At 41.0% G+C, this 27740-nt stretch overlaps 1 protein-coding gene across 14 annotated transcripts in view; it reads right to left on the bottom strand.

Annotated features, from left to right (window-relative positions):
• The window catches only part of Utrn (utrophin), a 507746-nt gene that overhangs the window by 90914 nt on the left and 389092 nt on the right, over positions 1–27740 (bottom strand). For all 14 annotated transcript variants that reach the window (XR_013045087.1, XM_076552746.1, XM_076552748.1 and 11 more), the window contains 4 exons: positions 25915–26044; positions 8055–8323; positions 3065–3211; positions 253–331 (listed from right to left, as the gene is read on the bottom strand). Coding sequence is in view for 13 of the 14 variants with exons in the window: in XM_076552746.1 (XP_076408861.1) it covers positions 253–331; positions 3065–3211; positions 8055–8323; positions 25915–26044 (625 nt within the window). In the remaining variant the exon portion in view is untranslated. The remainder of the gene's footprint in view (positions 1–252; positions 332–3064; positions 3212–8054; positions 8324–25914; positions 26045–27740) is intronic.

The following is a 27740-nucleotide window of genomic DNA, read 5'->3' as shown; positions in this document are numbered from 1 at the left end:
TGCATGATAAAGCAATGATATTATACTATATTAGTTATCATAACCAGTGTTTAAATGAGAAAATATATCTAAAGACAAACCAATTTGTATACTGTATTACATAAGCAGTAAGTAATATTTCATGAATTATCTTCTCTTAAACATGTATTTATTCTAATTATAGTTATATCAAAGAATGTAGCTTCTTGGGCAGAACTGAAGGAATTTGCTAATATTTTCAATTAACAAGATCTCAAATTTATTCATACTTACTAGACAGAAAGTGTTGAGAAGATGGCCCAAAATCTCTGTGGGCTTCCTGGAGCTGTTTAAGGCGATCGTCCACGGAAACCTGCACACATGCACAAGCCAGATGAAATTACTGACTTCAAAACAATTATTTTCATAATATCCTTGGTTTAATTACTACATTAAGTGATACTGCTGCTCAATCGATTCATTGCTGTTTGGGCAGAATCCTTTTCCTTTCTTATTAATGTAGTAGTATGAAAACCAACTTCTGACATTAAATAATGGTAAAGAAAGCCAGAGCCACTTCTAAACTATTTATATGAAATTTAAATCTATAAATAACTTCATTAGCTAAGTATTATTACAGTTATAAGTTTCCAGAGAAGAAACAGACACAAGGAAGTTTCTGAAGATACAACTAGTCAAAAAACTTGAATATTCCTACGTTGGCCTTCTGGGGCCAAACCTATGCTTTCAAACTGTTCTATTTCACTTCCCCTCAGGAAGCATGCTTCTAAGGCAGATTAGGTTAAGATGTGGCAATGGAGTGAGTCCATATTCATTTCTCTTTTGTAAGAAGGATGGTAAAAATGCCAGAGAGTGAGTGAAAAATGAAGCTTGGAGTACTCCAAGGAAAAGACATAAACAGATGGATAGATGGGGAGACAGGCAGTTAGACAGATGATAGATATATTAATAGGTAGATAGAGAGATAGATAGAAATATATAGATAGACGAGTGCGAAACGCCTTCTGATTTTCCTAGGAGTTTGCATCTGATGATCACTACCAAAAGAAAGAAGAGTCCCTGAGCATCCCTCTTGTAGGTGCGATGTGTTCCAGCATATCCCAGTATATTACTACCTTCTATAGCACACATTCTATGGTTAGTGTGCCACCACATTACAAAACACAGCTACGACACTACGAAACAATGCAAACCAACAACAACTGCATACAGCCTTCTGGCATCGCCATTTCCTTCCTCCTGTCACGTGTCCCTAAAGTGTTGGGGAGCTGTTCCATTTGGATGGACAATTTCATTTTCAGCTACCTGTCAATAAAACTTGTATTTGTCTAGCTCACTGGGCAGCTCAGGTTTCTCCTGGTTAGCTACATTAAATTGCATCAGAATACACTCTATTCATTATGGCAAATACTCAAATGTCATATTTTATGAGCAAGTAAGCTTCTATTCCTGAAATTTAACAGTGCTGTCTGTGAGGGTAGATTTCTTTTTTTTCCTTATTCATGACTGATATTTGAACTCTGGCAGCTACCAGGATCGAAGATAAGGATGGAAGAATAAATACTTCCCTGCAAATAGAACATGTTGTCTGACGTCTTTAGAGATGGTGGCAACAGGCAAAGCAGAAAGGAAATCAAGAAAGACCAGAACAATCTTTAAATGAGTATAATGAAAGATAATGATGCAGAGGAATGGAGCAGAAGAAAAAAAGAATGAAGTTCAAACATTTCTCTGAGCACTTACAAATTTAATATGCTTTGCCCAACAAATCCCAGATTATCAACATTCTTCACAATGATAGGAAAGACTATGAAATACTGAATATTTATATCTAGCATCTTCAGTCTTATTAAGGAATTAAGAACCATTAAATTAAAAATACTCGGGGATGAGTGTGGGGCACAGGTGTCATGGTGCAACTTGTAGGAGTTGGTTCTTTCCTTCTACCATGTGGGTTACTGGTGGCAAACTCCAGTTTGTCAGCAAATGCACTTATTTACTAAGCCATCTCAGTGACCTGCTTGGGCATTTTGATGTGTGAACTAATACAAGAAACATATTCTAACATAAAATGTATCATACTTTTAAAATAAAATGAAATGAAATATTTGTCTTATTAGGTGTCATATTTTAGAGAAATTAGAATTATTGACTGTCACTCTCTACTCACATCATCCCCTGCTAATTTTCAGCAGAATGACATAGTTGTTCAGATTCTTAGCAGGTGGATAATGAATGTGTCACAGATCCTTTGTACCATGAACTTCTGCCTGACATGGACAGTAGTCAGCCAATGCTCACACCTGAGAACACTTGTGAGTCCTGGCTCAGTTATATCTGGAGTCCACAAGTAAGGTCTACAAGTCTGAAGTCTAAAAGTAAAGTCTACAAGTCTGGAGTCTACAAATGGGCCACTGAAACAACTGCCTTTTTTGACCTGCCTTTTGAGAAAGTCATTTCTAGGAGCTAAGGTCCAGACATGCTTTCTATAAAGATGTAGAAAGGTCTTAAACAGTGAGCAATGTGAAGAGAAAGGACAAAGGCTTTGTAACCTTCCAAAAGAAAACAAATACATAATAAAGGTAAGAAAATGATTCCTTTACAAGCCACCATAGGATAAATGTTTCTGTGGCAGACTATAGGTTCCAATTACTACAATTCAATATATTTTGTATAAATTTCTACAAGTATCATATAGAAATTATGCTAAAAATCCATACTCATAAATAAATGATGCCCTTGGATTTAAGATATAGAAAGACAAATACCTGATGTTATCTTGCTAAATTCATTATCAAATACTTAAATACTTATCAAATACTACATCGAGTAAAGGAAGAGAAGAGATTAATATGCATGTCGAAAGTAAGGTGGGTTGTAAAGACCACCCAAGGGCTTCTGTCTGCGCACATCCTACAGAATGTTCTCCACAGTAAAAAGAAAAAGAAAAAAAAAAAGCAAAGAACTGGTACACTAGGAAACTAAATGCAAATCAACAATTGCACAGCTTCCTGACATTTCTATTCCCTTTCCTTATTCTTTATGCAATTGTTAGATAGCATTTCTCAGAGGGCTAAGCTGGTACCTGTAGAAGTTTCCATCGCATATTAAGGTCATCCAGCTGGCGAGACATCTTTAGAGACGGATGCAGGTCAAGCGGAGACAGCTGACTGGACAGATCATTCATTGTTTTAACTTTCAAGTTGATTGGTGCAATTTCTTCTCTAAACGCCTGATAGAAAAGAGATTTTTTTTTTTAAATGTCACTGGAAGAGACTCTTTATAAAGCCAGAGTTGCCATCTTCCTACCAAAGACCATGGGAAGGCGGTTGTGAGACCATCTCGTAGAGATGGCACTTGACTGGTTGAATCAGGCCTTTTGTAAACCATACAGCCAGATACTCCCTGGGCATCTAAGTGTGTGTGTAAAGGGAAAACTCACGTTGCAAACTCATTTAAGCTGCTAAGCATTTCTGTCTCGTCTCTATTATGTGCAAACCATGGGGCTGTTTCGTTGCGTGGTTCACTTTATTGTTTCTAGACTTGATTCTAATTTGCTTTCATACTTTCTCCATTGATTCTATTATAATATGGCTGCCTTACTCCATTTTTTCATCTGATGCAATAAGTTGACTTGAACTCAGTCAGGCTTAGGTTAGGTGGCCAGTGAGAACAGTTTTCCTCATCCCCAACCTATGACTATTGGATACCAGAGAAAAAAGCTCTGTCACTCACATCCTGCTGCGATCACAGTCTGTGCTTTGGTGAGGGGTGGGGCAGGAAGAGAAGAGCATAAAGGAAAAGCTATGGATGAGCCTCAGAACTGAACTGCTCCCTCTGGGTGCAGAGCAGACAGGTAAAAGGTGTATAGCATGGGCAAGCATATGAAGAGGGAAAGCTAGGCATTTAGACGAGTGACCAATGGGACACACAGAATAATGATAGAGTCATGGTCTCCTTTGTCCACAGAATCCCACCTGTCTAAAGCATTGGTTCCATTCCTCTGACAAAGTCTTTGTCTATTCCCCCTGGATCCTTAAATGACTCAGCTAGGGGATTTACCTCTGCAGCCCTCCCTGGAGGCCCCTTCCCTGCACTCTTGGGACTTTGTTTGGTGTCTTCAGCCCAACTATGACTTTCAACTAACACATATCACACCATACAAACCAAGTGTCACGGCAGGGCTATGCTGACTGCCCAGAGCCATTCCAAATCCACTGCTAGACATCTCAGTTTAGTTCTTACCACTGTCAGCATTTAGATTCTTCCTGTCCCAAGGAAACTGTTTGAGAGGAGACACTTCCCTACCTTCAGTGTGTGTGTGTGTGTGTGTGTGTGTGTGTGTGTGTGTGTGTGTGTGTGCATACACACAGAGTCCAGTATTCATCAGGCTTCTTCCTGATGTTACAATAAAGAACAGAATCTACCTTTGTTATTCTGTATTCTGTCAGAATTTTAGAATCAGATGAATAGTCTCCCAAGAGGGCAGAGATAAAATTTTGCCTCCCCTATAATCTATCCTGGATCATAATGGTTGCTAAAACCCAGTATTCAGGAATCAACTTTGTTTTAAAGGTAAATCACAGAATATATTTTAGTGTTTTAAAATTCTTGACCCAAAGGTAGGTGGTTAAGTCCAAAGGAGAGGTGAAAAACAAACCACCAGAAAAGAGACCTAGAGCCTAAAACCAGTGAGGAAAATCAAGGCACAGAGACAGCAGTGTATAAATGGCATTGGAATCCATGGACGTCAACAGGTGTTTAGTACGATCTACTTGCAACCTCAGCAGATACCAATGAGTCAAAAGACAGAAGAAAGGAAGTTCCAAAAGACACATGGCCTCTTCCAATATGGAAAGAGAAAGAGCGTTGATTTCCAGTGGTGTTTATCTACCCCTACTGATGTTGGACATCCAAATATGGCCCAATGTGCACATGCAGACATGCAGTCACATTGATACAGGCCTGACAGGTGAAAGGGTTAACAATTAATACAGATGTGAGGGACAGAGAGCGTTTCAGCATAAATGCAGAAGGAATCCAGATTCCCCCAGGTGGACACACATGCTAGAACTCAAATGTTTCCAAGGCTTTTAACCAATGCTTTTAGCTTGATATAACAACACTCCTTTTCATGGTTACATACAAAGACCCCAAAACTGGATCCAGGTTTTAAAATCAACATCCTTTTAGTTTTTAGGTATAAAGATTAAAATCAACATACTATTTAATAGTTTTATAATTGTTATATAATAACCAATTTATTTTAGCAGATGGTAAAGGTGTTTTAGAAGTAGATCATACCTTCAAGACAGGTGGGTTGTTATTTTTTTATCTTAAGGAACAATAAGAAGCTTAAATTTTTACTGTGTAAAAAAATTTTTTTTTCTGTTACAAGCCATAGGTGAAGCATTAAAGGAGCTTTGACAGGCAAAGTCTTTTTGGCTTTGTTTTCACTTTATGGTGAGGTGTTTTATGGCAACGAGGAACCTTTCTATCAAGGAAGTTTATCTTTCGCCTTTTAAGACTTTCCAAATTAAGGGGTTTGAAATAAATCGAGTTATAAATGGCTTCAGAACTGCCATGTGTTCTTGTATAAAGAAGTAATTTATCATGTTTTGACTGCACTTTCCTATGAGAGAATAAGAGTCTACGTGGCCCTCGTTGCTGTAAAAACAGAAACATCTGCTACTATCAAAGGTGCGCGTTAGACTGCTGGCAGGTGTGTGTCTCAAAGCCGTCTGCAATCAGAAGGTGTATATGCAGAAAACGGCATTATTAAAGATAACTTTAGCAACTGAAATGATTTCACTATTCCTCGAGATCTTATTTTCCAGCGCTACTTTGATGAATTTACTACTATTTAGGAATTCCTAATACTTCATCTCTCCCTCCCCATATAGCTTCAGTTAGAAATGGGATATACTTTAGGGCACAGGCCAAATATCACAGACATTGAATTTATTCTATTTAATGAGACTTGAGTTTTTAATCTTTTACTTCCTAAAATGTAAAAGTATTTTAATCCAATTTATTCCTTCCCATTAGACAATTAATTATTGTTGTTTTTTTTCTCCCTTAAGTAGATTAAGAGCGAAGGGATATGGCTTGAGAGGAGAGTGATTCCTTTAAATAAGACTAACAATTTCCAAACTATTGGGTTTTTCCCTCCAGATATCAAGTTTTGTTTTTCTTAACATTGATCATCCAATATTAAAAAGTGACACTTTCAAATTCACATGAGTAAATTCCCACTCAAATCTAGAAGCATTTTGTTGTTGTTGTTTTTGATAGTATTCACATATTGTAAAACACTAAAAGAGTTTTCATTGTTCATAATTAATTAAGTCAGGCCTGGTACCTAAGGTCTGTAGTCGCAGGTATTTGGAAGGCTGAGGCAGAAAGGCTGCAAGATGAAGGTCTATTTGGTCTACTAACTGAGTTTAAGACTAACTTAGACACCTTAGAAAGAGCTCATCTAAAAATAAAAAGTAAAAAGAGGACTGTGCACAGGGCTGAATGGTGTTGTATTTGCCCAAAATGTAGAAGGTCTCAAATACAATCTACACCACCTAAAATAAACAGAAAACATACAATAAGTGTTCAGTTTTAGAAAAAGCTGCGCTGATCAACTAGTGCTTATGTTCTTCTTAGACTATTTGAAACTCACATGTATCCAGAGGAATGTATTTTAGGATGCTATGGGTTTGGGAGAGGCCTACTTAATTCACTGAATAGCCAGAAACACATCCGTCAAAAATGGCAAACACTAATATTCTTTGCAACACTTGCTTTAAATTGAAGAGTTTTAAGTTGAAAAGTGTTTAAAATTTAGAGGGTTTAAATTCAAAGAGTTGGTCAAGATTGTGTTTAACACCACTAGGATGAAAGCCATCTCTGTAGTGAAAGAGAAGAACTTTAAGAACATTAGTCACAAGCATTTTACCACTTAGCCAGCTGTGTGGGCGTGAGCTTCGGTTTTGTTTTCATGAAATAGTACCCACCTTGTTGGGATGGTGTGCGGATTACAAGAGATATCCAAATGAACTGACTAGGAACAGTTCTTGGCATGTAATAATAAGCCTTAATAAATAAAGGCTAGTTATTGCTACTCCTGTGTCTATACATTCAGATATTTACTTGTGTAACTGGCCCAAGTATTAAGTTAATTTCCCAGATCTTTTCTTTCCACTCAGCCACATTCATAGAAAAGAATGTTATCCAGTGTCTATGAACAAAAGGTGTGTGTACCTTTTGCAATAAAAATTCCATGCATGATAGGTGGCATTGGACTCGTCCCTTCTGAGTTTCTCATGGCTCATCCTCCAGCATGATTCATGAATATATACACCCTGCTATACTCTAAAGTTGTAATGTCTTTTACAGCCTAAATTTCATCGCTTTTTTTTTCCCTGAAGATGTTACAGAATACGAGTAACCAAAGTGGATTTACACCATAGGACTAATATCCTTAACCTTGGGCAATTCCCGATTACAAAAGGAATTTATAACTAAATCCATTTTTCATTTATTCAGACAATAAGACAGAAATTATAGATGAGAATTCCTGGGAAAGCAGTTTGTTTTTTATTAAACCTCTAAATCCAACCACCAGTGTCTAGGAGACAGAACCTGTAGGCTGTACCACATGGGTACGATTCTGTTAAATCTAGGCTGTGGAAATAATTACAAAATAAACACCCAATTTCTTTAACAAATGAATAGGAAACAAAGAAAGCGAAATGGAGGGCATATTGAGAAACAAAGTGAAATTAAAAAGTTTGGTTTTGCTTTAAATAGGTAAACCTAATCTAAGCTATTTAGGGATTCTCAACTGGAATTTTAAAAATGTTTAAACAAACTGAATTATCATAAAAGCCACCTCAGTGTTTTTTGGGAGAATGGCACATATGGAAAACATCTGCCATAATTCCTGACTTGGGTGGGGAGCTGAAGCAGTGTTAGCTTCATAAGAATCCCTTATAATGACTCCTGTATGTGGGACCCTTTATTTGTGTTCTATGCAGCAACCAAACATTCCTTAAATATTCTTTGTCAAAGGCAATGGTGCTGACCATGGTTTTCTCTATGTGATCCTGCAGCGAGTCTATGAGCAGGTCTCCCACGGGCTTCCAGCCATTCCGCACCGCCTCGGCCTCCTTCATGTCTGCATCCAGGTCATCCATGGCTCCCTGTAGGTCTCGGAGTTTCTCTAACGCCTTCCCCACTTGCTTCTGCCAGCTGCTCATCCCGGCATTTAGACTCTCCCACTTCTCCTTGACTTCAGAAGACTGTTTGCGCATAGCTTTGGCGATCTTTTGGGCTCTCTCTTCAGGAGTCAACTCTGTGATTAAAAAGCATAAGTTACAGCTTGGACATCTAGTCAGTTAGTCATTCATCCTTCATGTCCAGATGTGATTCTCACCTTTAAGGGTTACTGGGGTAAATAGAGGCTGAGTTACAATGGTCAAAGAAAGAAGAAATTACTCCTTTACCAGTAAGGCATCTAAACATACACTCAAAAGGAGGAGAAAAGGGTTGCTCAGATTAGTAAATGGTTTATGGTTCATGGTGACTTCTGAATTGTAATACTTCAACACTTGTAAGCCTTGAAATGTAGCAAGATAACTCAGGAAGGAAAACATTTTTCCTTTACCATAAATTTACGTATGTAAAAATCCAAAGACAGTTTTTCATGTCATTGTTCTCAAGAGAAATCAGAAGCATAATTAGCAGAGAATAGCTGTAAGTTATGAAGAAAAACTCTCAAAATACAAGATTAATTTATTCTGTTTCTTTAAAGAACACACTCAAGGCATCTGAGATCTAAAAGAGTTCATCATCCTTGAATTTGCTTGGTTGCTCATTTTCCACAAAAGGCATTCTCTGAAGACTGGATCTACAGAAACAGAGTGTCTATCCACATTTCACCAGGAAGACTGCAGGATGACAAGGGCCATCCTTGACAGAGCCAAGAGGGCCTTCTGAGTATAAGAAACAAACTAAGCCTTTCCAAAAGAAAGGGCAGGCACAGTACTGGTGGGAAGAGTCACAATCCAGGAGTGAAGAAAAGATCCAGAGATCCATGTCAGATCCAGAAACAATGAGCCCAACAAGACAAGGACAAGAGCATGCAACTGGACACAGTGACTTCCAAAGCAGGCCAACCAGCACAGAATGCCTGGGACTCTATCACCCCCACACTCGGGGATCCCCTCTTTCCTATCTAGCTAGTTTGAGTGCACCTTCTGAACTACACCCAGAAACAGGAATGCAGGTCAAAAACACACAATCATGATAAAAAAACAAAGCAAACAAACAAACAAAAAACACCAGGCTAACCTCAGGCAGATGTGCATACAGATACTCCTGGACTTAAGGAAAGGTTATTGATAAACCCATCCTAAGCCGGAAATAAATATCAGAAATCAAAAGCACATTTATTTGATCTGACCTCCCAAGTATCACAGTTCAGCCTGTATGGAACATGGATAGAGACCTGATATGAGCCTATAGTTGGGCAAACTCATCGAACACAAAGCTCCCTTACTAAAGATCTCATAATGTACAGAATACTGTACCAAATGATTAAAACGGAATGGCTGCAGGGGTGCAGTCTCCCATCACTGGTCACTTGAGATGTTTTACGATGACTTACCATAGGTCTTTATCTGCAATAACATCCCACCTTTTGGTATGAACTGCATTAGTGATTTCTACTTCACCTCAAAATGGTTCTTTGGGAAAATAAAGTTTATCCACCGTGGTCATGAGATGAACTTTGTTCTGAAATGACCCAAAGTGAGCATGTCTAGACCTTAACATCTATCCTTATGATAAATCTGCCTACCTATCGGGCCTCATATGAGTGTGATCCAAAAGGGAACAGACTGTGTATGTTTGCCTAATTTTCCAGAACAGTTTAAACCACTGGTACTTAAATTGAAACCAAATGGCCTACGAGTCCAGCAGCTGCAAACTAGTGAAACGTTTGGACCAGGCTGTCACATGACTGCTTGGTAACTAAACTGAGGGGGGAGAAGAGAGAGCATCAACATGGTGGCTACCCCAAATATACCAGACTAGAGCCCCCCAACAAAACGGTAATAATGACAAGTGAAAGCCAACTTCAAACAATAGCCGGGGTATTAAGCCAAGGAGTTAAGAGAGCCACTGCCTGACTGTACAACTAACACATCAGGACTCCAGAACCGCCAGACTCCGGGGGCATGGGGCTTTCAGAAGGGCAACCCTCATTTAAATCCTTCTACCTTCGAGACATCTGTAAAAGGCTAAATATAACACCTATATTTTATATTTTATGTAAATATAAAAATGTTATGTGTGAGATGAAAATCTCATTCCCAGTGGCCTCAGGAGAGATGGGGTAACTTTTACAAGGGCTACACCTGCTCTGGTTAATAAGTTACCGGGGCTTTTCGAAGAATTTATTTTAAGCATTTGTGTTTCAATGGCTACTATAGAAAGAAAGAGACGGGGCAGGGAGAGAGAGAGACAGAGAGAATGAGAGACACACAGAGACAGAGACACAGAAGGAGAGACAGAGAAAGGGGAGAGAGAGAATGAGAGAGCAGGGAGAGAGAGAGAGAGAGAGGGAGAGGGAGAGGGAGAGGGAGAGGGAGAGGGAGAGGGAGAGGGAGAGGGAGAGGGAGAGGGAGAGAGAGAGAGAGAGAGAGAGAGAGAGAGAGAGAGAGAGAGAGAGAGACAGACTGTTCCAGAAAGGACAGCTTACTCACAATGGTTTCTCTTAGATAAAGTAAAAACTGTTTCTGAGTCAACCATTAACAACATATCACAGAGAGGCATCCACAGCTTTCTCATCAGAATATCTCATATTGGCTGCCATGATTCTGTCCTCAGTGTAAGTTGCTCTGTTTGAGGGTCCTTTTGTCCATTTATCATGTAACCCCCACTCTGCCACCGAGGCCCCGTGCCCACTGAGCACTTCCGAGTCAGAACACAAGCACGTCAGACTCCAGCAAGCCTTAGTAGCTGCTGTGAGCCAAGAACAGAACAGACAAAGTGAAAACAAAACTTCCCACATTTGCGGGGCATGGAAAATGAAGCGACATGTGAAATATCGAGGTAGGACCATTTGAGGGGATAAAACAGAAAAGGAGGGAGGGAGGGAGGGAGGGAGGGAGGGAGGGAGGGAGGGAGGGAGGGAGGGGGAGGGGGAGAGAGAGAGAGAGAGAGAGAGAGAGAGAGAGAGAGAGAGAAAGAAAGAAAGAAAGAAAGAAAGAAAGAAAGAAAGAAAGAAAGAAAGAAAGAAAGAAAGAAAGAAAGAAAGAAAGAAAGACAACTTCAAAGAGGTAGAAAAGAATTACAGGGAAATGACTGCATTCTTTAAAAATAAAATCCTCCCATTTGAAAAATTGAGGGATAAATGTTCTTTTAAATTTTCAAAAGGTTCTGTGGCAAATTCTGAAGCCCCAAGTGGAAAAGCATCTTTACCAGTCATAGCCTGGTATTGTATGAGGAGCCCTGCTGAGAGCTGGTTAAAACTGGACTTTCTAGAAGCTGGTATCAGAGACCCACGCTAGAGTGTACTGATTTAGCCCACCCAGGTGGAGATCCCTGGATAGACGCCCACACTGCCCCAGTGGTTCCAGTGTTCCGTCAGTAGAGCATGCAGAGCTTAATGGACTATGAACACTGATGCTCTGGTCCTGCAGCTGAAGACACACTTCCCCTCTGATGGGTTGATGTGTCAATCCCATGTAGAACATAGCCACTAAATACAGGCAGTCTGGGAGCTCAGTGATAAGAGGGAAATCTAATTTGCCTTAGAGAAGCAGTACCAGAGGTTGATGCCAGAGAGGAGAAACAGCAGGATAAAGCCAAACACATTTGCCTACAGTTCTGAGACCAAAAGAACTCTTCCCATGTCATAGGCCTTTCCACCTTGGCATCTGTGTGCACCTGTGTGTATATTCTCATCCTGTCCCTCCCCAGCCTCCTCCTTTCAGGCCTTACAATTTAACTGCCCACATTTTGAAGGTGGAATTATATTCAAAAGGTATTATTTACATGCTTTGATACTCCAATGAAGTATATAATATATATATATATATATATATATATATATATATATATATATATATAATTATATACAGTCTATCACACATTATGGATATTTTGCATGTTTTTTATTGTTCTAAATAATAAGGTCTATACTATGCTGCAGATTTTAAGGGAAGAAGAAAAAGGGGGTAAAGTTGAAGAAAATGTCACACGACTGTAATGTCACATGACTATAATCTCTACCCTTGAAGTTTGAGGCCAGCCTAGGCTACAGAGAGAGAAGGAGAAGAAAACTCAGTAAGTCTTTTCTCTACTTCTTCAAGTGTGCTCATGGATTGTCTGGCAGTTGTAACGGGTTCTTTTATGCCATGGGAAGGAAGACTACAGGGAAGAAAGTCCACCTGGGCCAGGAGCCAGCACCAGGCTTAGGCTTCAGGGCCGCTCCCTTCTTGTGCATGCATGTTGCTGGAGTGCCGGGCATGCTACTTGATTTGTTCATCCCTGTCTTGTCAAGCGCAAACCCCATGGAATCATTTTCTCTTACACAGGAAAACACCTTACTCGGTGTTTACTTTAAAAAAGGTAGACATTCTGCCTTTGTGTGCTTGTGAAAAGAGTTCTCTTAAGAATACAAATGTATTTCATTTATAAAAGAATGATAGACATTTATTGGAATCATCCTGGTCTTATTGTTAAGGAAAATTTCCTAAGGTTATCTTGTTTTTTTTTTTTCATTAAGCTACTGACATAACTTCTATTGTTACTACTGATTCTAAATCTTTATGTCATGAACATTTCCTTTCTTTCTGTCTTGATTGAGAATCCAGATCAGTGACCAGTCTGTTCCTAATACATATATTTACTGAACTGAGTTGCAGTGAATACAATCTTTGGCTTTACTTTTTAAAAACATCACTAAACATTTTAAAATATCCACTTCAGTTGGGTTGTGGTGAAGCATACCTCTAACCCCAGCACTCTGGAGGAAGAGACAGGCCAATCTCTGTGAGTTTGAGGCCAGCCTGGCCTACAGAGTGAGTTCCAGCACAGCCAGTGTTACACAGAGAAACACTGTCTTGAAAAGAAAAAAAATGTCCAATTCATTTTTCTCCCTCCTTTCCATACAAAGTTATTTATTCAGATTAAAAAAAAGATAAGAAAGTCATTTAATGTATGGTTAATCATTCCCAGTATCTGATTTGTCCTATGTGCTATTTTGCATGCATTTGCAGTCATGTCATCAAAGCATGAAAAGATAATTAAAAATGACAAAGAAAAGGATGTCAAGTAGGATTTTCACTGCTGCACAATTTGTTGTAAAAAGAAATAGGAGACTGCATGTCAGTTCTAACAGGAGTCAGATATGTCATCCTAGATGTGGTTCACAAAGTTACAAATACACATGAGCGCGCGCGCGCGCACACACACACACATATATGCATGCACACGTGTGTATGCATGACTGGTACACAGTAGGTCCTCAATGAAGCTTCTAAGTCTAGGAGATCTGGATGCCTCTAGAAATTTTCTACATCACCCAGTTGATTAGTCCACTCGAGTTGAAGAGAAAAAAAACTTAAGCTCTTTGGTGCTTCTGAGACATAATGGGAAGACGGGTTAGATCAAGGGGACATGGGATGTAAAAGGAACCTCTCACCCTAGGATCTGACTGGCCTTTCCTGAATGCACAGCTGACAGTCAAGGGGCTTCAACACAACAGTTAAAACCCAAGTTGCCTGCAGAGATAATGTAGGTTCTACAAAAGATATCTCAAACCAAGGATGTTCAAAACCACAAACAAATGAACTATGCTTACCAGGAGGCTGGAATGTTTCTAATCTTGGATTTCAATGTATTAACACTCATCATGTCTCATGCCCAAATCTAACAGTGTACATCAGTAAAACCACTTTGCAATTTCCTTTACCAAAGGAAATTCTATAAGGTAAGAGAAGAAAGTAAACCAGCTGAAAGACTTTACTTCACTTTTAAACTTCGCTTTTCAGTTTGGCTTCGTCTTTAAACCTTGTTGCAAATTACATCATTGGCAGGTGTGTGTGTGTGTGTGTGTGTGTGTGTGTGTGTGTGTGTGTGTGTGTGTGTGTATGTGCGCATTTTAAAGATATTTGAAAATGACTCTTAAACCCACACTCACGTTTTAGATGAATACTGTCCTCTTTCCATATGTCTTTCTAAATACTTAATAAAGTCACTTAATATACTTTGCCTTATTCTGGATCATCCTGAAGTTCTTTTCTGTGGCTCACTAAAGAACCTAGCTTTCTCTTAGTGGAGGTACCAAAAGAGCGGAGCTCCTCGAGATGCTGGCAGTAGTGACGGGCTGTGTCTACCCACTGAGAGTCACACTTTCCACATCTCTTTATTTTTCCCTTTTTACAGTCCCTCCACTCTCTTCATAAATAAAAGGTGTTTCTGATTAAAATAATGGGGACTATTTTATTCTCATTCCCAAATCTCCTGATTAAATAATTAAAATCAACTTAATCTCTCTAAAATGCTCCCTCAGTGGTTAAGAGGACCCTGCCCACATCCTAGTCTGTGAGATGACTGACGGTAGCAGTTCATTAAGAACCAGATCACAAGAGTATCGAGGGCCCTCCACTGATCAGGACTTCTAATTATGCTCATCTAGTGAATTATAAGGATGACAGTAACTAGAGGCCACCGAGAGTCGGTCAACCCATTAAATGTGTAAACCACATCTTTCAATGAAGACAGTCTAAAGGTGGTATGAAAAATCCAAAAGCAAGAAAAAGAAGAGGAATGAGCGGAAAAGATGCAGATACAGCTAATGGAATTAAAAATGGCCAAGAAAAGAGAGGTAGGGAATACCTTCCAAAATCACAAAATGCAAGTTTTAAGGAGGGTGGGGCATGAGGAGAAAACAGGTGCAGAGGCTCCCCTGAGGGCCAGGGGACCTCACTCACTCAGGGCACATCTGATTAGAAAATCATTGGAGGTAACTGAGATTTTATTCTTCCTGCAGAGGGAACCAAAGTAAGCAAAGACAGCACTGAGCTGAGGCTAAAGCCGGGAGACCCTAATGCCATCAACACCCAGGAAAGGGACAGGAAGGGACGGGAAGGGTGGGGAGAACCTGAACAGACAAGTGAGGCCTGTGCTAGCAACCGGAGAGCCAACTCCCGACTTTCTGCAGCAATGTATCCCCTGCATGTCCTTATGCTGACAACACATTTATTCGGTGTCACACTGGACAGCAACACATGGGCCGATGGTGCCAGGGATGGCACTGAACTGGGAGAAGAAACGCTGAGAACATCAGTGTCCACAGGACAAGGAATTCCACCATGCCATCAGATGTATTCCCAATACCACCAGGCATGTGGTGAGCGTTCAGTGAGTATTGTCAAAGGAATGAATAGCTCTCTTGGTACACCTTTGATATAACAACCAAAAGGAAAAGAAATTCTCCCATTCTACTCTCTTTCCCTTCTTAAAAAAAAAAAAATTAACAGCTAGGTGCTGGGGAGATAGTTCAGTCCTTACTGCTTGCCACGTAGTGTGAGGAGCTGCGTTTGAATCCTCAGCACCCACATAGAAAGTTGAGTGTAGCAGTATGTACGCAATCCCAGTGCTGGGGAGGTGGGGACCGAAGGGTCTGGACAGTTAGCTCCAGGTTCCGTGGACAGACTCTCAAAAACTGAACTGAAGAAGTCTTTGAGGAAGATACCTAATGCTGTCCTCTGCCCTCTACAGTCATCGGCAAACTCACACACATGCCCACCCACAATCTCTCTCTCTCTCTCTCTCTCTCTCTCTCTCTCTCTCTCTCTCTCTCTCTCTCTCTCTCTCTCTCTCACACACACACACACACACACACACACACACAGACACACACACACACACACCTTTAAAATCTCCTTTTGACCACACTACTGTCCATTTCTCCCCACAGTCTGGGCTGTTTCCCAGCCACACACAGACGGCAGTGATCTGTATGTAAGAAATTTCAGGAGCTTTTTGCCATAGCTTAGACAGTCTTATGAAAGAAGTCAAGTATGCCTTTAGTTTATACATGGCTAAATAAGCAGGGAGATGAACTGAAGAGGGACATCTATGCCATTGCTGGCACTGTATCTTCTAAACCATGGTGACACCTTGGGAGTTTGCAGCCCTCCGCTGAGAAACAACAATAACAAAAGCATCATAACCTCCTCATGCTTTACTGCCCTGTATGCTAAAACCAGAAAGTAACATCCCAGATGTAGGTCCCCATAAAATATATCCCTGTAAATTGCTCCTATATATTTTATGAGGCAAATGTGCTTTATTGATGGTCACAGCGCTGACTGGGGAAAGTAGCAGATGGCAGGCAATTCATTAAAAATGTCGCTGTCCATCACACTAATTTCTGTTCTCAACGTCAAGAATGCCGACATGTTTATTTCAATGGATTTTTAAGTAAATACAACTTCAATTCTTAAATGGAATTTCATTGCAATGATACTCAAGACCATGAAAAAAATTGCTTTTTTAAAATTTCTGCCCAATCCAGGGGTTTCCTCAGTTCCAGACTGGTCCACTACATCCATATAGATATTACAGAACTTGAGTTTTGGGAGGATCCAGCTATTGCTCTGTAATTTAGAACACTGGAGAAAGTAGCATATTTTTCTATGCCCTTTGATGCATTACAACTTTACCCTTCTAATTTGGACTTGGGAAGCTAATTAAATTATTGCTGTGCTCTACAGGCCTGAAAGCAATTACTTATACTTCAACTTTTTATGTGAAAATTAAAAAGACAAATTCTAACATTGCCTAAACACCTTCTCCCTCAGTAACGGGGAATCAGTGAACTGGCCTGTGACTCTATTATGTAAGCAGTGTGGTATTTTAGTCGGGGAAATGTAACAGGGGGTACAAAGAAGAGCTATATGCATTTAATTACGCTCTAGGTTTCCTAAAGGAAAAAGAAATCGCATTTCTGCTGGATATATAGGCATACTAAGGAGTACAGAAGTAGACAAAAAACTCCAGAGGCTACAAGCACCACGTTTAAGGACACAAATCTTGGCTCATAACGTGCACAGCTTCTGAACTACCCATCCTCAATTTCCCTACCTGTGAAATGGGTAGTAGAAAACACTGCTATTGCAGAGAGTTGGCATAAGAATGAACAGCATGGTGGCCTCTTATTGACCTGGCCCAGTATTGACATCTGATAAGTAGTAGCTTGCTGTGAGCATCTATGTAGCATCTCTCCATTGCCCGTCCTATGTGAGTGGTGCTTCTCTGTTCATAGCATGTTTATAGTGGGAGCCTGCCAATCCTAGAAAAAACCTTGATCCTGTGACTCAACCTGAGTGAGGGGAGTCCTTTCCTTGAGGCTCCAGGTCTAAAGAGAGGCAGCGGATCCCTCTCTTGTGAGAGCAAAGCTAAGAAAATGAAAACTTTCGGAGGGGGAGAAGGGAAGCCAGGAGGGACAGGCTCTTGGGTGGCATTTCAGCTGCTGCCACTTCCAGTTGTATCCCTGCTTCTCCTCCCCCAGTAAGGAGGAGGGGTCTAGGCGTGTGGAAGCATGGACACTTGTTAGAAGCATGAGGGTCTACCATTCACAATAAAGGGATCTGAATTGATAAATCTGTTATTAGGAAAACAAATAAATAAAAAGCCTCCAGGGGAAAAATCCACCTGCTAGTTTTAATAGCCTAATTATTTCTGCTAGGTAATGTGGAATTTGGCCTCGTTTTATTAGCTACAAGGAAATAATGGAGCCCTAAGTTACTTAGAAAAGCCATACAAAAGGACCTTCTATTAAACTATACAATTTCACATCGTCGCTCATTCAATGACCATGAAGTTTTACCTGCACATGTTGGTCATTGCTGGTATAAAATGGACTGACATAGAGTTAAAATGTGATTTCACAATTGACATTTGTCCATAGTTCTCCAAAGGATAAGCACCCATCAGCACCAGGTCCAGTAGTGCTCCATGGTCACATCTGTTTGTCCTAGGGTTTCTACTGCTATGATAAAAACACCGTGACCACAAACAACTTGGGAGGAAGGCTGTATTTCAGCTTACAACTCTCAGGTCACCCTCCATTGGTGAGGGAAGTCAGGGTATGGAACTCAAATAGGGGAGGAACCTGAAGGCAAGGGCTGACGCAGGGCCCACGGAGGAATGCCACTTACTAGCTTGAACTCCATGCTTTGTTCAATCCACTTTCTTACAGCTCCCAGGGGCTGGACCATCCACAGTGAGCTGAGCCTTCCCATATCAGTTTTCAATCAGCACCAGATCATAAAATATGAGTCCCCATAAGAGAGAAACACTACTGCTATTTGGCTTGCTGAAACATTATGAAGCATTTAGTATTTCAAAGAATACAGCATATGCTGAGATAAAACAAGTACTGTGAATACACATAACTAGCCATCAAAGAGCCAAGGAGGAAACACTGATCTGAAAAGATGATTATTAACCATTGACCCCAGATCCAGTCACATACAACTAATTAGATGTATAGCATTAACATACATACAACTATACATGGATAAACACATTAAGAACTATATGTTTTATGACTATTGGCGAAATATCATTTAAATGAAGCAAAGTTGATGAGCCTACTAAATAAAACAAAAGTGATTCTTGGAAGAGCATGAAATGGTAGTCAGTATAACAGGAAGGCTTTAATTAGAATTATTTTTAAAGCTGATTTATGGGAAAATTAATGAATAAAATAACATACTATTTTATAATATATTAATTATTATTATTGGTGGTGATAAACAGTTTGGAAAATGCCATGTTCTCTGACTATCTCTAGAGAAGAGGGGAATGGGGTGGAAGGGAGGGTCTGTCTGTGGCTGAGAATCCCACAATGAGCAGATCCTTAACACAGCACGGGAATTCTGATGCAGGTCTGACTGAGCACAGCAAAGGGAAGTTGGCAGCACAAAGGAGAACCAAGAAATATGTGTGCAAGGCTAAGAGGTTCTTGACATGGAGAGTCAAGGAGGAGCGAGGAGGTCAGTGGCCAGAAGGTTCCGCATGAGCAGAGATGGAGGAGATGAAATTACGGTGATGGGCCAAGAGCCAGTGAAAACCCAGGGGTGAAGGAAGGTCAATACGCACAAGCTTACTGCAGGTCCTGCATCTTCCTCTCATTACCTCAACGACCTTGGTCAGCAGTGCTAGATGCCCTCGGCCCTTTTTTTTTTTTTTAATGAAAAATTGTACCTTATAATCTGTCTAACAAATTCATGTGGCTCAAACAATGAACACAAAAACAGTTTTAAAAGTAGAAAGAAAAATACAAATGACAAGGAATGTATATTCCATTATAAAGTGGGTGATAATAAGCAACTAAAAGCAATTTGCATTAAAAAGAAAAAATATATTGATATGATTCATTAAATGACATTAGTACCACTTTGCTCAGACAAGTGGATGAACATAAAGCTTTCTAAATTTCCTACGATTATTAATGTAACTTTAGCTCCATTAAAAATCATATTTACCTGAATCATTTCTAAACTGAATAGGTTGTCCTGGTAGCTGAGTTTTCTAGATAATTACATGAGACCCATTTAACCCAATTTCTTTATGGTTCTCACTTCTGGAAGGAAATGTATTAAAATACAGTAGGATTTCTTATACTTTCTTCCAATGGATTCCTAGTCTACCTTCAAAAATAAACCGTAGTTCATAGCTTCAGATTTTCCTGATTGCAAAAAGCTTCAGTGGCGACCCAGGCTTCCTTTATTTTCCAGGTCTTATCTAGTATCCACACTGCTGTCATTGTCCTCATTGTTGTCAGTTGGCGGTGGTCATTCCTGCCAACCTTGTCCCTGCCTCGTCACTTCCACTTGGTTACTTGTTCACAATCCACAGGCCATGGAGTTTATATACTTACACCATGTCTAAAGTGTGAGTCTGTGTCTGTAAGGAAGTGCCTGACAGCTTGCCCACACCCAGAGTGAGATCAGTATGTTCCCTCATTGCATCTTCTGTAGACGCTCAAATCACCCACACATTCAGATCCTCAATAAACAGGAAGTCACTGAGGCACCAGGAAGGGCTAAGCTTATGGCCCAACATTGGTAGCCTAAGGACAGAGTGCCAGGGGACCATGGAAGAAATCAAACAGCAACATGTTTAAGAAGTTGCTGAGATTGGTAGAGAGAGGATATGGTAGAACAAGTCAAGTTCCAGTCTATGAGGGAAGAGCTGGAAAACAGAGTAGAGGGATTATATGGGTAGAAAAAAACCAAGAGGAACAGTTAAGACTATGGTTGCAAAAAGCATAAATCTGGTGTTCAGTGGACATCGAGCATAAAACAGAGAGTGTGTGGCACTAGATAGGGTGAGACAGAAAAGCCGAGGCCAAGTCTCTACTCAACTACTACCCTTCCATGGCCCAGCAGGAGAAGCCCTGATCCCACTCTAAAGAAATGCTAATGCTGGTCTTTAGGCAGATCATTTGGTTGCTGGCCTCATGGTTCAGTAAGTAATGTGTGTACCACGCAAGCACGATGACCTGAATCCAGTCCCCAGAACTCACATTTAAAAAGCCAGGTGCGTGGAATATTCCTTTACACTGTGCGAATATATGTCACCCTGATTGGTTTAATCAAGAAGCTGATGAGGCGACAGCAAGACAGGATAAGGTTAGGCTGGAGAGCCAAACTAAGAGGATGCTGGGAAGAAGGGTAAAGTCTCAGGGCCTCGAGGAGATGCAGAGAGAAGCAAGATGAACTTGCTGTGCTGAAAGAGGGTACCGCCACATGGCAGAGGGTAGATAAAAAAAATATGGGTTAATATAAGTTATAAGAACCAGTTAAAAACAAGTCTAAGCTATCAGCCGAGCATTTATAATTAATACTAAGTCTCTGTGTGGGTATTTGGGAGCGGGCTGGCGGGATGAAAAACTCTTCCTACGCAGGTGCGGTGTCACAGGCCTGTGATCCCAGTGACAAGGAGGCTGAGACATATGAAAACCTGGGGCTCGCTCTGCAGACAGCATGACTGAATTGAGAGCCTACCAGTGAAAAGTGGGAGACCCTCGTCTCAAAAACAGGTAAAGAGCAACTAACGAAGACACCCAAGGTTAACCTCTGACCTCTGCATGCACACAGGCGCACATGCACCCCACACACAGAGTAATGCTGGGAGGTACTGCCTTTTGAATATTCAAAACCACACGAAACACTCTATTGTTAATAGAATTGATGACAGGAAATGAGAGGAACAGGGCTTGCAAGAGAAAAAGGCATCTGAGAGAAAAATGATGGAGAAAATTATTTTCTGGAATTAAAAAGAGATGGATCTATCGTCGTCGTACCCTAGGGCACAAGACATAGAGCATATTCAAAAACTGCTTATTAAATAGAACTGAAAAACCATAACACGGTTTCGGCTAGCAGTAATGCGTCCAACATTGAGTACTTTAGTACCACACGGGATGACTAATGCTCAAATAGTCCCTGCTTCGGATAGCAGCTGTGCATAAGTCACAGTAAACAACAAAAGTATCAAAGCTATTATGGATAATTTTCCTCCATTTACTTTTAACAGCAGGTAAAATCAGCTACCATTACAGAAAATAATATGAAGGGAGGAGAGGGTTGGAAAATGGTTACTCACCAAACCGGAAAAAAAAAAAAAAAAAAAAACTCATAAAGTTAAACTGATACATACCACGTTTCTCTTGCCAACCCCCGGATGTGGTGTTTGGAAACTGGACCTGAGCAATCTGCTGGGTCCATCAGTCAAGGAAAGAAGCGACAGGAGTAGCTTTTAGGCTTTAAATGGCTGACGACCAGGAGTGCTAACAGCACCATGAAGCTTTAATGACAGGAAGTAGTGCATACCCGCTACAAAAGCATCTCATGGTCAACATCCTCCCTCACCTTTCTGCCAAGTCCTGGAGAGGCAAGGAGACCAGAAAAGCAGTCTAGGGCAAGGCTTTAAGTAGCACGAGGTCACGTGAACCACTTTTTTTTTTTTTTCTCTCCCAGGTTTAAACACATGACAGTATAAGATCATCTTCTTCCCCACTGTATGAAGTAAACAAGTTCTGTCCAACTTTCCAGGTGCCCCAAAATCTGAGTCAACACACACACACACACACACACACACACACACACACACACACACACACACACTTTTTTTTTCAAGTACTCAGTTAAAAAAAAAAAAAAAAAAAAGCCCTGTCTTCATGGAGCTTACAGTCCTCCGGGTAGGAAGTGAGAGTACACGTGGCCAACAGCCCAAATGCAGACTATGTTGAACAGCGAACACCAGGAAACATAGAAAAGAGACTTTGTAGCAGAGGAGACTAGGGAAGGACTACTAAGGACACTACATCTGGATAAAGACCTAAGTGGAAAAGGAGAGGGAGGAGGAGAGAGAGGAGGAGGGGGAGGAAGGAGGAGGAAGGAGGAGGAGGAGACAAGGTAATGGTGCCAGCAGTAAGCCTAAGGACCTAGAAGAGGGTCAGGGAAGCTCCAGGAAGAGGGAAGAAAAGCACAAAGGTTTGGAAATTGAAGCACTTCTGACCACTCGAGAAACAGCAACATAGTCAATATGGCGGACATAGGGGTGAGAACATGAGCAATGGGGTGAGACAGGTTGGAGATAACAGAACCACCCGGGAATGAGCCAACCTAAGGAGTCCAGTTGAACAGTGAAGTCACGTGGTTCCCGTTTTCAGTTACTCATCATGGCTGCTGGGAAGGAAGTCTCTGAAGAGGAGGGCAGAGGAGGAGCCAAGCTGAAAGGATAGTTGGTCATCCAAGCGAGGGGTGATGGGGCTGGGACCGAGATGCAGGCAGGGGTAAGGGATTCTGGTGTAGTTTCCATGGAGCCAGGAGGGGACTTGCTGATGGAATGGGTTTGGGTGATGAAAAACGAAGAGGCCCCTGGTGATGAGAAGAGTTCCGGGCTAAACAACCCAGAGGACAGAACTCCTAAGGCAAGGTGCAAGAACTGTAAGAAAAGCAGACGCAGGGCAGCAAGAGGCTGGTGATCACTCTGGCACAGGAACTCCATCAACACTCGTCCCTTGTTCTAAGTCGCTGGAGTCTGGTTTCATTTCATCGGATAAATCAATAATCCACCACACATCCCTACTCTCGGCTGCAGAAGAAAAGCAAGTTCTGAGGAGATGAATTCTTCCTAGTAATTCTCTATAATTTGGTTCGTTTCCTTAGCTTTAAAATTAAAAAAAAAATTTCAATGCTTTACATTGGTAGTAAATGATTATTAACTCTATTTCACAAACACACTCCTGGAGGAGACTGTAGGTAAAGGCAGAGTAATAAATAAAACTTTATCTCACACTTTATATAGGTTCTTTATGAATCTAACCCAGTGCTCATACATATATGAAACTGTACAGGACGAAGTTAGTAAAATGGGAACACTTAACCCAGGGCAAAGAAGGGGACTTTAGTATCTGCAAAAAAGAGGGGCCAAACCCTACAGTAGCAACTGGAGCAATGGAGAGGGTGGGGCCGGGACCCGAGCAGGTAATTTCCCCCAGGAGCCCTGGGTGGATCTTACTGGTTCACCTCAACGGATCTTAACCATTCAAACCTTCTATCTAAAAGGAATCTCTCAAACATCTTCGGCAAAGGGTATTTAAATAAACAGACAGAATAAGAGCATGTAGAACAACCGTGGCGATACAGTTCCAGGACCACTCAAGGAATTCTGACATACTAGAACCATGACAGCGGTAAGAAGAAAAACCGAGGAGGCTTTCAGACCACATAGGAAAGCTTTGCGCACACAGATCTTAAACACCATGCTAGATCCAAGAACTCATCAGTGAGGAAGTTCCACCAGGACAGGAACAGGGTCAGATTCTCTGAGAGTCGCTCGCTCATCATTCAGAACAGACTAAAGTGGAAGGCAGAGAAGGCGTGAGCAAGATTATGTGTTGTAAACAGGAGACAAGTACTGCTGAAAGCAGCGAATCCAGTTGGACACGGTGGTGGCGCAAGCCTTTAATCCCAGCACTCCGGAGGCAGAGGCAGGCGGATCTCTGTGAGTTCCAAGGAAGTGTGGTCGACAAAGTGAGTTCTAGGGCAACCAGAGCTATAAGAGAGCCCCTACACACACTCAAAAAAGGGGGGGGGGAACAAGCAGAACAAGCAGCTGCTTAACCCTATAACTATCCCAAGACCATACACAAAAGGCTGAGAACCTGGACTTAACAGCAGTGTGTACGCATTGCACAGACGTGCTCATGCATGCTCTGAGTGTGTAAATAATACACATCCAACCAGGAACACAGCTCCTATTAGCAGAACATCAGTCCCTGGACACTCCGCAGATGCCAAAGAACAGTGGCGGTTAAAGCCCCTCAGGTGAAATAGCACTGTAGTTGCATACAGCCTACGCAGCACAGCCTTCTGGATACTTTAAATCATGTGTAGATTACTTAAATCACTGAATATAATGCAAAGGCTAGGTAAATAGCTGCCCCTCGGCAGATTTTATGCAATATTGATATCAGACAATATGTGTACATGCTTAATGCAGATACAAATTATTTTCCTAATAATTTCAAGCCATATCAGTTAGATCTGCAGATGTAGAGCCTAATGAGGCAAAGGACCAACAGCCCTGGGAAGAACTAACTTTTGAAAGAAGGGAAAGATAACCATGAGTGATTTAATTGGACAAGAGGTGAGATGCTGTGGGATGGTCTTTTTGTATGCTGTGAATATGTGTTGCTATGGCTGGTTAATAAAGAAGCTAGCTGCTCTAGCCTATGGCAAGTCAAGTTATAGTTAGGCAAGAAATTCAAGGAGAGACAGGAAAGAGAAAGGCAGAGTCTAGGGACATGCCAGCCTGCCACCCAAGGAGCAACATGCCAGCAGACTGGTAAAGCCATGGCACAGGTGGCAAAACACAGATTAATAGAAATGGGTTAATTTAAGATATAAGAGCTAGCTAGCAAGAGGCTTGCCATAGGCCACACATTTTGTAAATAATATTAAGCCTCTGAGTGATTTTTTTATTTGCAGCTGCAGGACCACAGGGCTGGGCAGGACTAGCGAAATCTTTCGACTACAGTGAGACTTCAGCTGACTTGGGATTCCAGCAGGCTGCTTCCCCAGACAGTGAGAGCAAGAGCAGAAAATAAAAGGCAGTGGTGGGAAAGACACCGAATGCACTCTGGGTGTGTGTTGGGGGTAAGCGATACATATATAATTCCAGCTTCGGTGGGGGAAGGGTTCCCACCCCACCCGCTTACAAGTAATAACTGCTTGTGACCCACGCTGCTAGACACAATGAGCCACTCTGCATGCCCGCTTTTCCTGTGTAAAGCGAAGGATGGAAAGACACTCTGAACAACATTTTTAAAAAAGATTTATTTACCTTCATCTGATGTATATAGGAATGTTTGCCTGCATGTATGTCTGCACACCATGTATGTGCCTGGTATCCTTGGAGGCCAGAATAGGACATCAGATCCCCTGGGATTGGAGTCACACATGGTTGTGAGCCACCATGTGGGTGCTGAGGATCAAACCCAGGTTCTCTGGTGGAGCAGCCAGTGCTCTTCCCTGCTGAGCCGGATCTCCAGGTCTGCACGGCTGCTTGTTTTTCAATGCACCAGAATGCTTTTATTAGCAACAGTGGACATTTTAGTAATGACACGGTGGCCCCAAGAAACATGAGGAAATTTTCTCTTAAATTTACTATGTGGTGAATTGTGTTTTTTTTTTTCCTAGTAAAGAAATCCCTGCTTCAATTTTATGCTATTGTTATTTTTAGATCCTCGATGTTGCGAGGAAAATGATGCCCATTTGTTTTTCACTTTGTTGTCGTTGTCGTTTTTTGCTTTTTTCCCCTAAAACATGGGTTTCAAACTGGTCTCACCTGCTTTTGACTGTAGGTTTTTCCTCGGTTCTTCGGGGGCCTCTATGGGCTGATCAGCCAGAAAAACTCGAGCCTGGTCTACGGCGTTCAGCACAGAATACTCTTTCTCCTTCAGTTCACGCCTCAGCACCTTTGCCAAAAGAAACAGAAGTAGAATGGGTAAGCAACCTCACTTGTTCAGTAAATGAAGGAGTGCACTTAGCCTGACCGCTTCCGGCTGAAGCTGCAGAGAGAATGGTTTAAATCGGCATTCAGACTGTTACAAGTGAAAGTGTTTTACAGGTAGGAACAACAAAAAGCATGAATAAAAGCCAAAAAGATGGTTTCTGAAAATGTTGTGTCTGTTGAAACAAAGAAGAAAAGGATGGGGAGGGGGGTGTTAAGATATTTCTCTACGGGAGTTAGCTACGCTGTCCTTGAGTTTACCAAAAGTGAACTCAGAGAATTCGCACTGTGTTGAACTGCTAAAACATAACAGCCTGCTGTAAGACACTTCTTCCTATAGACTGACAAGGAAAGCAGCATCCGATGATACTGAAGAAGGCAATTTCAAAGTAGTAATGCGATCCTCAGAAGGGTTTTATGTTCTTTAGAATATATTGAGAAAAATTAAGAGAAAGAAACCAATTAAATTACGTCAGATCAAAACTAAATGAAAGAGAACACATAAAAGACAGTCTGTGATTATCTTAAAATACAGTCCATCCATCTCTCATGCTGAGCCAATTACTATTTTGTCCTGGTGAGGTCTTCCATGCAAATCTGTGACTCTCAGAACAACTTGTCTTTAGCACATTTATTCTTTGAATAAGGGATAAACTTTCACCCTCACTTCTTGAAAATGTTTGGTGTTTAAGACTCTAACTGACAAGGATTTCAAAACAACCAAACTCACTCAGGGATAAGACACCAACATGCAAAGACATCTCATGCACTGTTTTAATACTGTTGCTAATTCAAAGTGGCTGTTAACATTGTTAGCCTTTAAAATTCATGTACAGTCACATCTTCAGGCCTTAATAATTTGCTTATAGAGCAAATCATTGGCAACGCACTATGGAAATGCAAGAGGGTTTTTATCCTCACTAAAATACTTCTTGGTATTGTAGAATCAATAGTCTTCTCTTTTGGACATAACTAAATGTTTTAACAGTGTTTGACATAACTGGGTTAGGATGAAAGGTTACTTGGAGGCTAAATTCTTGTCTTCTACAGTGAGTAAAACACAAAAAGTGAAAAACAAATCTTAAAAGTACCAGAATCATCATCCTTTACAGAAATGTGAAACTAAACAGGAGACAAACACGAGCCAGGAAGCCACAAGGGCCAGTTTGTTGGTGGAGAGGGGAAGGGACAGCCAGGACAAGAACAGTCAAATTGACTTTTAGATGATGTACAGTTATGATTTGGTAAAAATTAAAGACTAAAAGCAAGACCCAATCCCATACCAAGTAAGCACTCCATAGTCGAGCGATCATATGTAAGGACATAGGCGGGAATAAAAATATAGATCTCTCAAGATCTATAGACATGTGTACATGTACTCCCTAACATTTATCACATTGGGCAAGGATGTGAGCACAGGTCAGCCACACCCCAACCAATGAGTCTTCCATGGCCATGCTAGGGAACACACAGCCTTTAACATTCCTGTCCAAGAAATACAGCTCAGGTGGCCCCCGGGTCTGACAGCTCCATGAAATAAAACAGATCTGTCTTCTGACATGTAAAGTTCTGATATGTGGAAAGAAAGGCGTCGGAAGAAATTGAGACAAAAATAGATCTTTTTTTTCAGTCTGTAGACGTACATATGCATTTAGGGTTTT

This window comes from Peromyscus maniculatus, chromosome 16 (genome assembly GCF_049852395.1).
Source record: "Peromyscus maniculatus bairdii isolate BWxNUB_F1_BW_parent chromosome 16, HU_Pman_BW_mat_3.1, whole genome shotgun sequence".
Classification (NCBI taxonomy): Eukaryota; Metazoa; Chordata; class Mammalia; order Rodentia; family Cricetidae; genus Peromyscus; species Peromyscus maniculatus.
This window is presented reverse-complemented; position numbering and strand designations above follow the sequence as displayed.